The sequence below is a fragment of the Panthera pardus genome, unplaced genomic scaffold (assembly GCF_024362965.1).
Source record: "Panthera pardus isolate Hobbes unplaced genomic scaffold, ASM2436296v1 HiC_scaffold_24, whole genome shotgun sequence".
Classification (NCBI taxonomy): Eukaryota; Metazoa; Chordata; class Mammalia; order Carnivora; family Felidae; genus Panthera; species Panthera pardus.
In genome coordinates, this window is record NW_026526810.1 from 98,278,007 (window position 1) to 98,292,308 (window position 14,302).

The 14,302-nt window shown below is 43.4% G+C and overlaps 1 protein-coding gene across 4 annotated transcripts in view; it reads left to right on the plus strand.

The window, feature by feature from the left end:
- The window catches only part of DAAM1 (dishevelled associated activator of morphogenesis 1), a 176,013-nt gene that overhangs the window by 56,175 nt on the left and 105,536 nt on the right, over positions 1-14,302 (plus strand). For all 4 annotated transcript variants that reach the window (XR_002080635.2, XM_019451663.2, XM_019451666.2 and 1 more), the window contains one exon: positions 12,393-12,612. Coding sequence is in view for 3 of the 4 variants with exons in the window: in XM_019451663.2 (XP_019307208.1) it covers positions 12,430-12,612 (183 nt within the window). In the remaining variant the exon portion in view is untranslated. The remainder of the gene's footprint in view (positions 1-12,392; positions 12,613-14,302) is intronic.

The following is a 14,302-nucleotide window of genomic DNA, read 5'->3' on the forward strand; positions in this document are numbered from 1 at the left end:
AACCTCACCCCCCATTAAGAAAAAAATTTGTTCTGATTTTGGATGGTTGTATATCTAAGTGCTTATGGAGTTTCCTAACACGAAGGGAGACTGGGTAAATCCCACATCAAAGTTTTATTTCTCTTGGTCCTTTTAGCGCTTTTTCTTTTGGAAATTAGTTTTAGAGGCTGACGTGACAAGGTAATGCCTTCACTTCTCATTCATTAGAGGGTATGTGTGTCTCTCATGAAGGGCCGGGGAAGTTCTGATTGAAGAGCAACACCTACAAGAGCCACACAACATCCCATACTGGTGGGGGCCAGAAGGCCTCTTTACTGCCTTATTTCCACACCCGAACTCGCATTCAATTGAAGCTTTTACCGGCATCTTTTCATAAGCCTCTCTTGAAGGTTTATTATGTAAAATTTGTAGTTAGAATTTTATGAAGGGCAGGGTCCTTCTTTCCAAGGGAGTTCCAGTTTTCATAATGTGACTCCATCATCTGTCCTTATAGTTTCTGGGTGGCTTCTCCCTGCCTTGTCATGCGCAGGACTCATTAGTAACAGCCTGAGCATAGGTGTGGTGCTGGCCTTGCCCAAAATGAACCCCTCTGAGCAGCAGGTGTTGTAGAGAGGCTCAGGATCTAGTCAACAACTCACCACACTGTAATTTTAAACCCAGGAATCACCATGGACTTAGCTTTCTATAAACATTTTTTACATTTGTAATGGCAAATGGTGGCTGTGTCCACACATGTTCAGAATGACCTCTCTGAGGCAAAAGTGTGGAAGCCTGTGGCCGTGGCTGCTGACAGTCACGTTGTCCAGTTTGGTGACCAATTCAGTGATTTTCCTGGATAGACGAGATGCCTTCAGAGGTACAAAGTAGAATAATAAGTAGGTGAGGTCAGTGCCTGAGTAAAATGTGAAGGGGAATCAGGTCAGTATTGCCCATGTCAGCATCCTTGCAGTGACTCAGTTGGGTGTGCTGTGTGGTAGTTCTTGTATAAGTGGTTGGGTTGAAATACCAAATCTGTTGAATGCTTCAAAATATACAAGAAAGCTAAGACTTTTTAAAAGTGCCTTTTCCCACACGGCCCCTAAAACTCTCAGAGAATTTCCCACAATTTGCAGATAAGCTGACTAACCTGCAGAGCCCTTGATTTAGTGATGACAACTGCCCTGTAGAGATTAAACCAGCCTCGTTCCAGGAATTTGTTCTGCTGATACACACAGGAATGTCAGAGAAAGGAATCTGGTTAACACATTTCTACCAAACAGTAGTTAACAAATACAAATCCTCCTTCCAACTCTCTAAGGTAGTTCTCCGTTCCCTTTGTAATGTCCACTTAAAAGCCATCACGCTTTTAGAGAGGACGTTAGGGTCTTGAAGCCTTTCCTCCGGTTCCTCCAGGAAAGAAATGGGTGAGCTGCTCTTTGAACCTGGGTCAAGTCTCCACGGCTGCCTATGTCATGTTGTGTCTGTTCATTAGTTTTTCCCTCACTGAAAAGCATGGACATTTTCCATGAGAAGGATGGGGTTTCTTAATAGTTCCCAGAGAATGAGGCTAAGCTTAACCAAGAAAGTTTGTTCTACATGGTGTTTCATTTTCTCTTGCTGCAAGTATGAAACTTGGCATGAAAGTAGTCAGAAGAACATGAACAGAAGAAGGTAATTAGTGAGGTTTAAATTTTCTTTCAGTAAACATGAACATATAAAGCCTTCCAGGCAGGGTTTTATTTCTTTATTTTCAGTCCAGGGAACTGTAGTTTCCCTAGGATGCCAGTGGACATTATTCTCCATAAAGGCCTGCACACAAGTGGAAGTTGTACCTACTTGGCAATAAAACGCCTTGATGATAAAATGTCGTTGTAGTATTTGGGGAGGAGTAAGGTCGAGCAGCATCTGGTTTGGGGGCTGGGAGGGTTAGTAGCAGTACTCACTTTTCAAGGAACCATGTCTTATGGCCTCACTGCGAAGAGGGACTAGATACTCCTTTGAGGATGGCATTGCGCGTCCTCAGCCCAGAGTACCTCTGGTTTATCTTCTCTAAGCCGTATTAGACTTTACTCCTAGATCTGGAAAGCACAGTTTTTCAAACTAAGTGCATATCTATTCAACCTCTTCTCTCTCAGGATTTGCCAGAATTATTTCAGTTGTGAGAAGGTTCCAAAAAATGAGTAGTAATCTACTTATTTTTAGGCAGTGTCTTTTAATGTCACTTAAATATTCTGTGTGGATTGCCCCAACGTGTTGGCTACTTGTTTGGAAAGGTCTGAAACCTAACACCCCTGAAGTGTGATCATCGTGGTGGGGAGGCATTTCAAGAGGCACCACATCGGGGCGCCTGGGTGGCTCAGTCGGTTAAGCGTCCGACTTCAGCTCAGGTCAAGATCTCGCGGTCCGCGAGTTCGAGCCCCGCGTCGGGCTCTGGGCTGATGGCTCAGAGCCTGGAGCCTGCTTCCGATTCTGTGTCTCCCTCTCTCTCTGCCCCTCCCCCGTTCATGCTCTGTCTCTCTCTGTCTCAAAAATAAATAAATGTTAAAAAAAAAAAAAAAAAAAAAAAAAAAAGAGGCACCACATCTGCCTGCAGGGGTGAAGACTCTGACTTCAGGGGTTACTCAAGTAGGGTCAGCAGAGGACTGGAGCCACAGGGTACAGGCAGCTGTTGGTGCCCCGTAGGGTACTCGCGTTCTCCTCTGGTGACTGTGATGTCGTATTCTCCTATTCTTCCTGAAAGAGCTGCTAGGTGATTCAGGAAAGTTGCTTGTTTTACATGTTTGTTAAAGAACAAAACTTGGCCTCTTGGAAGAGTGAGAGCTTTGATGTGACAGAACTGGCCATTGAGTTGTAACTTCCTATGTTTGTGTAACCTCTCATTGAAATTTGTCCTTGCACATCTAGGTGGATCCCTTAGAGGCAGTGAAGATGGAAACCTAAAGGGAGAAAACGATTTGCATTTCTTTTGGCTTCAGCTTAAATCTGTTTATTGACTTAACTCACAACAGGTCGGCAGGCCCAAGGGCACAGGCTGTCTGGCAAGGCTGTGCTTTCTTTGGTGGGGACTCCAATGACACTTTTGGTTTGGCTCTTCTCCCAGATGATCGAGACGAGATGTCCTGGCTTCCAGACTGGTTTCTGTCACGTGAACAACACAAACTCCTAACTCGAGAACCGTGTTGTATTGGCTTTAGGGATTTATGTCCCAAACCTGTGGTTAAAGTACTGAGTCATGGCAGAAGAGTCATTGCCAGCTTTTTAGGGTGAGACCTGGAGGTCCCCCTCCTTTGCTCTTTACATGAAGAGCAGGTGTTTTCTGGCAGGAGTCTATGACTTGGGCTTGGAAGAAAGAATTATGTGCTGGTTGAGGCTTGGTCTGGCTTGAGGGTGTGCATGGACTTCGCTTGGGTTCCTTCCTTATTATTTAGGGAGGAAGAGGGGAAGGAATGGGACAGGTTCTGGCTTCCACTTTGCACCCCCTCCCCCCACTGATGCAGAGAGGGCACACAGGAAGGAGTGTGTTTTGTGTATACTGCCCTGTTTTAGGGTGCCTGGTGCCTAAATTGTTTTCCTCTTGCATCAGGAAAGTCAGTGAGCTGAAGGGACTGACTACAGGGTGAATTTCCAAGACCCACTTCCAGAAGCGCCCCGTTCGAACATCCTTTTGGGACTTGAGTGTGTGGGAAGGGCTGGCCCTCCGCTGGACACACTGAGAAACGCCCTTTCCGTTTCCTGGTGGAGAGGATGTTGAAACTTGCGGGGGAAACACATCGCCTTTCAAACGTTTCTCCTGCAACCTTTAGACCGTATCCCATGATTTTTTTAAAGCTCCAAATAGTACTTGGCATCTGGTGTGCTTGGGAAATGAAACCAGACATGAGGAATGCGAGAGCGGAGAGAGATGGCCAAGGAAAGAAGCAAAGCAGTTTTTTCTTTTCACATTCTTCTTGATAAGAGAATTTGGGTTAACATTATCGTGCTGTTGAAACCAAAACTGCATGTCAGGGCCCATTGGAAAATTGCAAAATGTGGGGTAAACTGCATCTCTGAAAATAAGAGGTATGGCACCAAAATGGAGGGTTCCCCGGCCATTCTCTTTAAAGTTGCTCTTACGGTATAATTTTTTTTTTTTTTTTTTTTTGCTTGTCCCTCTTTTTAAGTCTGTGACATTGTTTCAGAAATTCCGGAGACCATTTACAATGAAGGAACAATGCCAGTATTTTAGTACTGAAATTATAATTGGAGAATTAAACGTGAAATACTGTTTTGATTAAAAAAATAGACGTGGGTTACGATATCGTTGTGAGTACATGCAGGAGCTCTCAACTGTCTAATCACGTTGGTGGCTGGCAGGAACTCATGGTCTCTCCTTGTCTCTCTTCCTCCAGCATCTAAGTTGCTTCCCCCGTGACCACTTTGGTTAGAGGAAAACCGTGGTTACTTAGCCAGTGAGCGTATCCTTCGGTCTGGACAGCCATCTTACCAACGTGTGGCAAAAGTCCCTGATGAAGCAATCAGAAAGATGTATGCATGGGTGCAAATCTGGTTTGTCAACACTGCTTTCAAGTTTCCCCTATTTATTCGGTACAGATATTGACCTGCTTTGTGGAAAACAATGCTTACATATCACATATGTGTTGTGACCTGGCATTATCAAAGGAGAGTGTTAGGGAGGGTCTTCTTGTGGACTGTAAGTTCTCCAATGTTTTAGATCATCCTGATCATCATCGTCTATATTACCAAAAATTTGGCCCTCATTTGTTGACTGTTACCATGTTGAGAGTCTTGTTTGTTTTGTTAAAGAGCAGTACAAATGACTCTGACTTCGAGCTAGGCCACAGATGGATTAAATTTCTTATTCTTTGCTAAGCAGAATGCACCTGCTCCAGAATCTTAAGTAGCTTTTTAATTGCTTCCTTGTGCGTGGCATAGCAATAGTCATCTGTAATGTTATAGATGGATTGCATTTTGGATGTCGCAGAAGTGACTTCTTCCCCTCTGCAACGATGCCAGAAGCTGAGATTAGAAGATGTGTTCTGGTTGAGGGCCCAGCTGTCATGGTGGAATTAGTCCTTTCCCTCGGGCTGATCTGATTAAAAAGGGGCCAAGATGTGGAAACACAGGTCCCAGGTTTCAGTAACTCTGTATTCCCTCTTCACTGGACAGAGTTAGCAGCTTCGTCGCTTCCTAAATGTCCCCACTAGTCTGTGATCTCCCTGAGTCTGTGGACTTTCTTCATCTGTGTCTATAGCACCTAATGCTGTGTCTGGCTTCTTGAGGTTCAGCTATGATAGGTGAAGAAGTGAATACTTTCTCGGGCAAGGTGTTCATTGAATGTAAGGAATGGGGAAAAGTCTAAAAGATTCTCAGTGGGTCTGTTTCCCATGGATCTTACTTTTGAGGCTGGGTGGAAAAAACAAGCATGAGCTAATTCAGCCAGAAAGAAGCTCCTTGCTTGAGGGAAGCTGCAAATACCCAGAGGATGAAGTCTGTTTGTGAGGCTACTGTCAGCATCAGAAAGCTTGACAAGTGGCTAAGGAGCACTTGGTGATCTGGTTGACTTTAAATGTCTTGGCATTTGTGAAAAAGAGATCTGCAGGCAACTGTGGGAAGAACACCCAGTCACACAATCCTGAAGTTCAGAAACAAGCCATCTGTTCACTTAGGCATTTATGCTTTTGCATTCAACAAACATATATTGAGAATATACCATGTGCCAGAGACTGAATGAAGCATAGTCCCTGTCTTCAGGATCTCATAGCCTGGTGGGGGAAACAGACATGAATTAAAAAAAAAATCCAGACAACCAAAAAACACTCAAATATATATATATATATATATATATATATATATATATATATATATATATATATATATATATATATAGTGCTTGGGATGTGGAAAGGAACGTGCAACCATCTCTGGAAAACTTAAGGCCCATTAAAACATTGAGTGGGTTTTGAATGGTCAGTGGAAGACAGGTTCATAAGGAAAAGAGCACCTTAGGCTGAGGGAACTGTGGATGTGTGGGCTCAGAAGTGACTCCTGTGAATGTCTGATTACTTCTTGCATGTTGGCAGGGGGGCGGTGGGCACATGGATGGACAGTGCTCATGGTACTGGGAGACAAGGATAGACAATAAGTAGCCAAGGACTAGACCACGGAGGGTCTTATGGTCCCGGCCGGAAGCTGTACTGTATCCAGGAGACACGACAGAAGTCGTGATTGAGTGACACAATCACATTTATGATGTTCCCAGAATAAACCCCAGACTCCTCACTCTGGTGTACGAGTCCCTGGAGTCTGGGCCTCTCCCCTCTCCAGCTTCTTCTCCCTTAACACTGTCATTACTCACTATGCCCCAGCCATACTTGTTGTCTTCCCTGATCCAGATGTGCCAAGTTGCCCACCTGCTCTGGGCTTCTGCACACACTCCTCCCACCTGGAATCATCTGCCTCCAACACTTTGCAGGACTGGTCCCATTCATCCATTAGGTCTCAGCTTAAATCCCCTCTCTCTGGAGAGGTTGTCCCCGATCACACTATTGAAAGTCGCTGTCTCCACCACCACCATCACCACCATTTTCTTTCACTTGCTTCTTGCATCCCCTGTAACCCTAACCAAAATTAATACAGTTTACTTGATTTTTTTTTCATGCCTTTTCCAAAACATCTTTTCTAAAACTCCCTGAAGGACACATCATCTCATTTTCATCCCTGTTTCCTCAGTGCCTAGAACAGTGCTTGGCACGTAATTAGCATGCAATAAATTGCCCCCCCACACACAGGTTTTTTTTTTTTTTTTTTTTAAGTAATGTCCACACCCAACGTGGGGCTGGAATTTATGACCGCGAGATCAAGAGTCATGTGCTCTTCCAAATGAGCCAGCCAGACACCTCAGTACTCAACAGAATTTTGACTTAATGAATTAAATGATTAATACGATGAACTAGGGCAGGTGTTGGTGACCTTCAACCCCTGGGCCTCCATGCACACACCACCTATTTTTGTATGGCCCATGAGCTCAGAATAGTTTTCACATTTTTAAATAATAAAACAAATTTTGAAAGAGAATATTCTGTGACATGAGAAAGTTCTGTGAAGTTCAGATTTCAGTGTCCACGGTGAAGTTGTATTGGCATATAGGCATGCCCATTTTTTACAGATGTCTGTGGCTGCTTTCAGAATAAAATGGCAGGGTTGATGAGTTGTGATAGAGACTTAAGAACCCACAAAGCTAAAAATATTTACTATCTGGTCCTTTACAGAAAAGGTTTGTCAGCCCCTAAACTGGAGAACCACAGGTTAAGGAGAAGAGTTACGGAACTGTTGTAATTATACGGATGAGATAAGGGGAGGCTGAACTAAGGTCATGGCCTTGGGATTGGAGAGGGTGGGGATTGGATTCCCATTGGATTAAGCACTCAGGTTCCCTGACCTCTGCCAAGCTTCCCTGCCCCACTCCGAACCAGTTAGGCTTCTTCCAGTCAACATCCCTTTACGTTCTGCAGCAAAGCAAGTCCCTCCCCAACTTCTCTCTTCCTAACTTCCCCACTCCCTCCCAAGTCTCCCTTTCAGTCTGATATGTGAAATGAGGATGATAAAATGGGTGTGGATGTGCTTTGTAAAATTACATACACAGCTGTTGGGATTGCTCATTAGCGAAGTGCCAGGGCGGTTAAGGAGGGCTGACCAGAAGTGTCTACTGCCACTGAGGGGTCATAGGATGATTACTTATGCTTCCACTTTGGTCTATATCTAGGAATCTAGTCTCTTAACAGTGAGTTCCAAGTATGTGTATTAAAAATGGCAGCCTGGGGGCGCCTGGTGGCTCAGTTGATTAAGCCGCTGACTTCGGCTTAGGTCATGATCTCATGGTTTCAGAGTTTGAGCCCTGCTGTGCTGACAGCTCAGGGCCTGGAGCCTGCTTCGGATTCTGTGTCTCCCTCTCTCTCTGCCCCTCTCCTGCTCACACTCTATCTTTTCTCTCTCTCTCAAAAATAAACATAGAAAAAAATGGCAGCCTGTTGGAAGTCTCAAAGCTTTGCCATCATCTATAGTTTAAGGATGGGTTTAATGGAAGACCTTGTATTTGGTGTCACACACAGGAGCCAGCATAAAAACTTGGCTTTTGGGTGTTCGTGAGGCTTTTAAACACAAATCACCTGTCAAAGGCAATATTTTGGTCCTTATTAAAATGATTTCAATTAGGTTCTTAAACGTAATGGACTCTGTATCTTATCACCCATCTTAGAATCTAGCCAAGACCCTCATTTTGTGTTTGTTTATAGAACTGCTGGCTTAAAGAAAAAAAGACTTAAATGCTTTGGGCTGATTTTTAGATCTCTGTGTTTCTTGTGCACACCCTCCCCCCCTCAATACAGCCAGAATGTAATAAAACTTGGGTTTAAGTGAAACAACCTATAAAGTACAAAAGTAAAGTTGCTCTCAATTCATTTCCCAAATACTTGGGTCGTGCTCCTATGTGTGTGAGGCACTAAGTGACACAAGCTGTGGGCACTTTTTCTCATGGAGTTGACTCTTCAATAGGGGAAGTAAGACCCAGACCGCAAATTACCGTAAGTGTTGGCTCTGCCTCATAGGGGTCACAAAATGCTAAGAGGGCCCAGACCACATTCAATGGGATAGGTTAGCAAGACTGCCTGGAAATAAACTTGAAAGCTAAGCATTGACCATATGACCTTCCATGAGCTGGGTCTTGCCCGTTTTTTGTTTTTTTTGTTTTTTTTTGTTTTTGTTTTCTCCTGTCTTCCAGTAGCGTGAATACTGCCTCTTTACCCCCATACAGAGGTGCTTAGTCATGCAGACCTTGACACTAATCCCTGAACAGTCTCTTCAGGATACTTACTGACAGTTGAGTGACAGGGTGTGCAGGACTCTGGCCTGGCTGCCGAGGGGGACATGGCTGGGTCCTGAGGACATACGTCGGAGACAGACATTCACAGTTGTATTTTAGTGAACTAAGTCTGAACTCCCATCTCCTCGTGTACGTCAGTGGTATTGCTCCTTCCCCATGCTGGTTAACAAAGAATACAAGAATTGCACTCTTAGAGAAATTCTTCTAGCATTTTGCCATTGCTGAAATAGTTGTACTCTATTTTACAAAAATACATTGCTAACAGATTGGAGGGAAGCAACTCATCCTTCGCCTCAGATAGTTTGGGACACTGGTGTATAGATCACCATAACTTGGATATTTTTGATAAGAACATTTTTGCATACACATTCCCCTCCTTCCATCTGTCATATAAACAAATGATCATACAGTTTTTTTTGTTGTTTTTTTTTTTTTAAATCTCATCTTCATTTGATTGTGAAAGTAGTATGTCTTCATTGTGACAACAACTTGGGAAAGTACAAAGAAGTTTTTTGGTGGTTTTGACACAAGCTTACTGTTGGCTCACATTGTGCTGTTTCTCTTATCCTTTTTTCCTTTTATCTTTGTCAACACGCTCCCATCCTGACAGCTTGTGTTCGTACATGAATGGGACACTGGATACCTATTCTTTATTTTACATATAAAATGCGCATGTCATTAAATATTCTTTTAGAGAGGACTGCTTGGTCATCTGTCATCTAGTTATACCATGATTAACCTTTTCATATAGTCTCCTATAACTAGAACTTATTTTATGCCTTTGTTTATTGGTTATTAGGTAATGCTTTGAAAATTGTTGTGACCACATTTTCGATAGTATCTCGGAATATTCCATTGGGATATATTTCTAGGAGTAGAAATACTTCGAGTCAAAAGTATGAGTGAAAGGCGTCGGTAAACTGCCCTTCAGGAACGTTGAAACAAATTTCAGTTTTCACCAGCCGTGGATGGGCTCACCATACTGAGTACTGTCAGGATTGGTGCTGGCAGGATGGGAGCATGTTGACAAAGATAAAGGCAGAAGGAATGAGCAGACCACTGGGATGGAAGAAGAGAGGAGCGTGGGATGTGTATGGGGCGTGGAAAATGGTCTGTTGGCTAAAGTGAAAGATACTTTCAAGGAAATAGGAAAGACAGAGAAGTTGAGTTGGGTCTGATTTGATGGAGCACTGGAAGCCAGTTTAGATTGGTATCGGAGAGACTTCAGTGGGTTTTGATCAGGAAGATGAGAGCCCCAGGGTTTTGCTGTGGGAAGGCTGTGTTATATAACACAAGCTGTGCCACACCACTACTCATTCCCTATGTACTCCATGCCCCTTCCCACCCCATGCCTTTGCTTGCGCTGTTCCTTCTGCCAAAATGCCCTGCTTTCCATAATCTATCGAAGCTCCACTCATCCATCAGGGACCATACCCACATTCTCCCCTATGTACTTCCTGCTCGATTACGTAGCACCCACTGGTATAATATACCATATTGCCTTTTTATAACTGTTTGGTGTACTACTCTCTCCCACCAGATTATAATCTCCTAGTGACCCATTTCCTTTATGTATCCTTCAGTGCTTATAGTGCCTGGTATATAATAGGTATTAACACACATTTGCCAAAGGAATCCCAGGCACTGCACATGTCTCCTATGACATTGAACAAGTACACTTTAGGCCAGGAGATATATGCTTCAACAGTTTGGGATATTGGATGTCTCGGCCAAGTTGTTATTCCAGAGCCAGTTGGAGTATCACATAGGGCTACGTGAGGGAAAACCTGCTCTTAACATTTACCTTCCCTTCCCATTCTAAAGAGTTCTAGTCACTGGCTTTTGGAGACCACCATCCCTTAAGTGAGCGAGATCTTGACTCCAGAAGTGTTTGTAAATCATAGTTATTTATGAAAACTTCTACCGGAGCTTGTAATGTTGTATGAGATTGGTTTTTTAAAAGCCAGTATGGCATCGTGTTGTACATATCATTCTTTGATTTGCTTTTTTCAATTGACAGTATAACTTTGGAATTTTCCCAAGGCAATACATATAATTACAAAAAACTATATAATAATTAAAAATGTGTCTTTTAAAAATTTCTTTTAATGTTTATTTATTTTGAGAGAGAAAGAGAGCACGGGCAGGGGACGGGCAGAGAGAGAGGGAGATGCAGAATCCAAAGCAGGCTCCAGGCTGTGACCTGTCAACATGGAGCCTGACGTGGGGCTCGAACTCAGGAATCGCAACGTGAGATTATGACCTGAGCCACAGTTGGACACTTAACTGACTGAGCCACCCAGGGGCCCCTAAAAATGTATTTTTATGGTAAAAATTCAAATTCAAGGGGCCCCTGGGTGGCTCAGTCGATTAAGCATCTGACTTCGGCTCAGGTCATGATCTCACAGTTCATGGGTTCAAGCCCCATGTCAGGCTCTGTGCTGACAGTTCAGAGCCTGAAGCCTGCTTTGGATTCTGTCTCCCTCTCTCTCTGCCCCTCTCCTGCTTGCACTGTCTCAAAAATAAATAAACATTAAAAAAAAATTCAAATTCAAAAGGGTACAAAATGAAAAAGGATAGTTCTCCAATCCCCTGTTTTTATTTTAGAGGTTAGTGCTATTTGCCCTTTCTTACATATATTCATAAAAACATATATGCATTCTTTAAAACATGTAATTCTGTAATACGCACAGTATATCATAAAGTATCTTGAACATGTTTTCATATCTACATATACAGATGCTGTGTCGTTTTTAAATGAGTGCATAGTATTCTGTTATGTGAATATACTATGACTATTTCTGTATTGGTGGACTCCTTTGATCTTTTCTGTTTGGAAAGCTCATGTGAAATCACTCTTCGTTTGTTATGAATTTAAATTATTCAACATGATAAACATGAACTGAGTGCCTCCTACCTTCCTGGCACTGTGCAGGGCACTAGGGCCAACAAGGTGTTTGATGGTCAGTCCCTTCCCCTGACTTGAAGTTATTGGCTGTCTAGCAGTGTCTAACAATACTCTCTTAACGAACTTAGAATATGATATGAGCTGGAATGGGTAGATATGCCTTAGCATACATATTAATTCTCCTTTGGGAAGGTGAAAAAGAGGACGTTGGTATCAAACTTTAAAGGATAAGAGATCCTGGATTCCTAAGGGGTGAGGAAGAGAAGGTCATTCTTTCAGGGGATGTTAAAGAACAAGATGGGTTGGCAATAAAGAGCATGTGATAGGCAAAGAATGGCCAGTAGCCCAGTGCGACTGGGGCATGTGCCGTGGTGTGGAGGGGGAGAATTGTACTGTTTGCTCAGCAGTTGGTCACAGGAAACATTCAACAAGTGAATAGAAGGATGTGCTCTTTGTGTAACTGAACTCCAAACCATCTCGGGGTTGTCCTCTTTATGCCCTGCAGGCTATCAACTGCCTCCAGGGCAGAGGGTCTTTCTTGAATTGGTCTGGCTTTAAAAAAAAAAAAAAAAAAAAATCTTTTATCCATTTTTGCACCTTTAACCATGTCTTGTCTTGTTTTTGCAGAGTTTAGTCACTTCAAGAAATAGAACAGAAATCCGCCATGGCCCCAAGGAAGAGAGGTGGACGGGGGATTTCATTCATCTTTTGCTGTTTCCGAAATAATGATCACCCGGAAATCACCTATCGGCTGCGAAACGATAGCAACTTTGCGCTTCAGACCATGGAGCCAGCATTACCCATGCCCCCTGTGGAGGAGCTGGATGTCATGTTCACTGAACTTGTGGTGAGTCTCCAACTTGCTTCCTGCCGGTGGTTGGGAGCCAGGAGGAAGAGGAGAGGGTGTGCCTGGTTTCGTTTGGTTAGCCATGGGCTTGCCCTTCTTCAGTGCAATGACCCCTTTATATTGGCACCCCAGCTGTGGGCACTGAGCCTCTGGAGGAAGAGAAAGAAGAAGGTTGCTTTACTACATCAGAGGGCTTTGCTTTAAGTGAAGGGATTTAGACCCTTAGATCTTCGAATATGTGGCCGAATCACATCCCAAGTTGCTTCTCCTGTTGCCTTCCATCCCAGCGTGAGTCTATACCTGTGTCCTCTGCCTCACAGCCCTCCAATTCTCTAATGCTTTCTCCACCCCTACTCTCAGTGTGCTGTATGAATGTCTTCTAAACAGTTAGTCCTACTCCTCTTCCTGTCCCAGATCCTTTGATGAAAGCCATTATTACTTAAGGCAGTTAATTATTTAGCCTAATGATCAGACTGTAGTAATAAGTGTTGTGGGAAGCTTTTCATGAATCCTGTCATATTTTAGAATCCACTGTACTGAAGTGAGATATCTGGTGTAGGACCTCTTCTCAAAAGATGTAAGTGATCTCTTCAGCTTAGCTTTTTAGCTACCTCTGAAGTAGTGTTTCTTTCCATTCCATGTTATAGAGGTATATTATGGTATAGTTCAGAGTCCTGGCATGTGGATTAGGAAGACATTGGTTCAAGTTACTATTCGGACTTTATTATCTGTGTAAGTATGGAAGAAGCATATGAGCCTGTTTTCTGGAAAGTGAGAAAAAAAAATAAGTCCTCTTTCTAGTGTGATGTAGTGTCGAAGCGAGAGTAATACATAGTGGGAATGGCCCAGTGCCTGGCCCTCATTGGGTGCTCAATAAATGTTACATGAGTACTCTATCCTCCCTCGATCATTGCCGGCATTTTGTAATGGAGTTAGTTCTAATCAGACGAATCAGACCATTTGTATCATTCAACAGATACTCGAGAGTGCTATCATTTTGCATGACTCTTAGGTCAGAAAGTAATGTAGGCTGTGTTACTGCCCTCCAGGGGTAATGTCTGAACCGATCAGGCCACTGCAGCTCTTCCAGACCAGAATTTACCTATAGGCTTACCCTATAAGATAAGCCAATATGAGAGTATTACCAAGCCTATTACCAACCAGAATTGGTTGGGAAAAAGAAGAGATGGCTCTTGGCAGCATGTTTGTATTTTACGATGTTGATGAATATTTTTGGTGTTTAAGGAATCTCTCCCCTCTCCCACCTCTGCATGCAGAGATTATGTTCTAGGTGTTAATGGGGAGGTTCAAAGTGGGAAACTAGAACCTTCTCTGAAACAGCTGACAGTTTCAGTAGCAAAAGGGGATTGATAAAAAAGTATAATGCCACTAGAGGAAGAAGCACAACCCACCTCTGCATGGTGTGTAGATGTGTTGTGGGGTATAGGACACAGTGATGAGGAGGGTGGTCAAGGAAGACGTTCTGGAGGATGTGAGCTGTGAGTGATTGAAGGTAAGAAGGGAAGTGGTGGGGATCGGTGTCAATGGCTGTCTCAGTCATCTCAGCTAGTTCATCCTGTGACGGTTACAAACTACAACAGCTTATCCCTTGCTGATGCTGCATGTCCATTGTGGGTCAGGTGTGGTTTTGTTCCTCACCATCTTTCATCCAAGACCCAGGCCTGGTGGA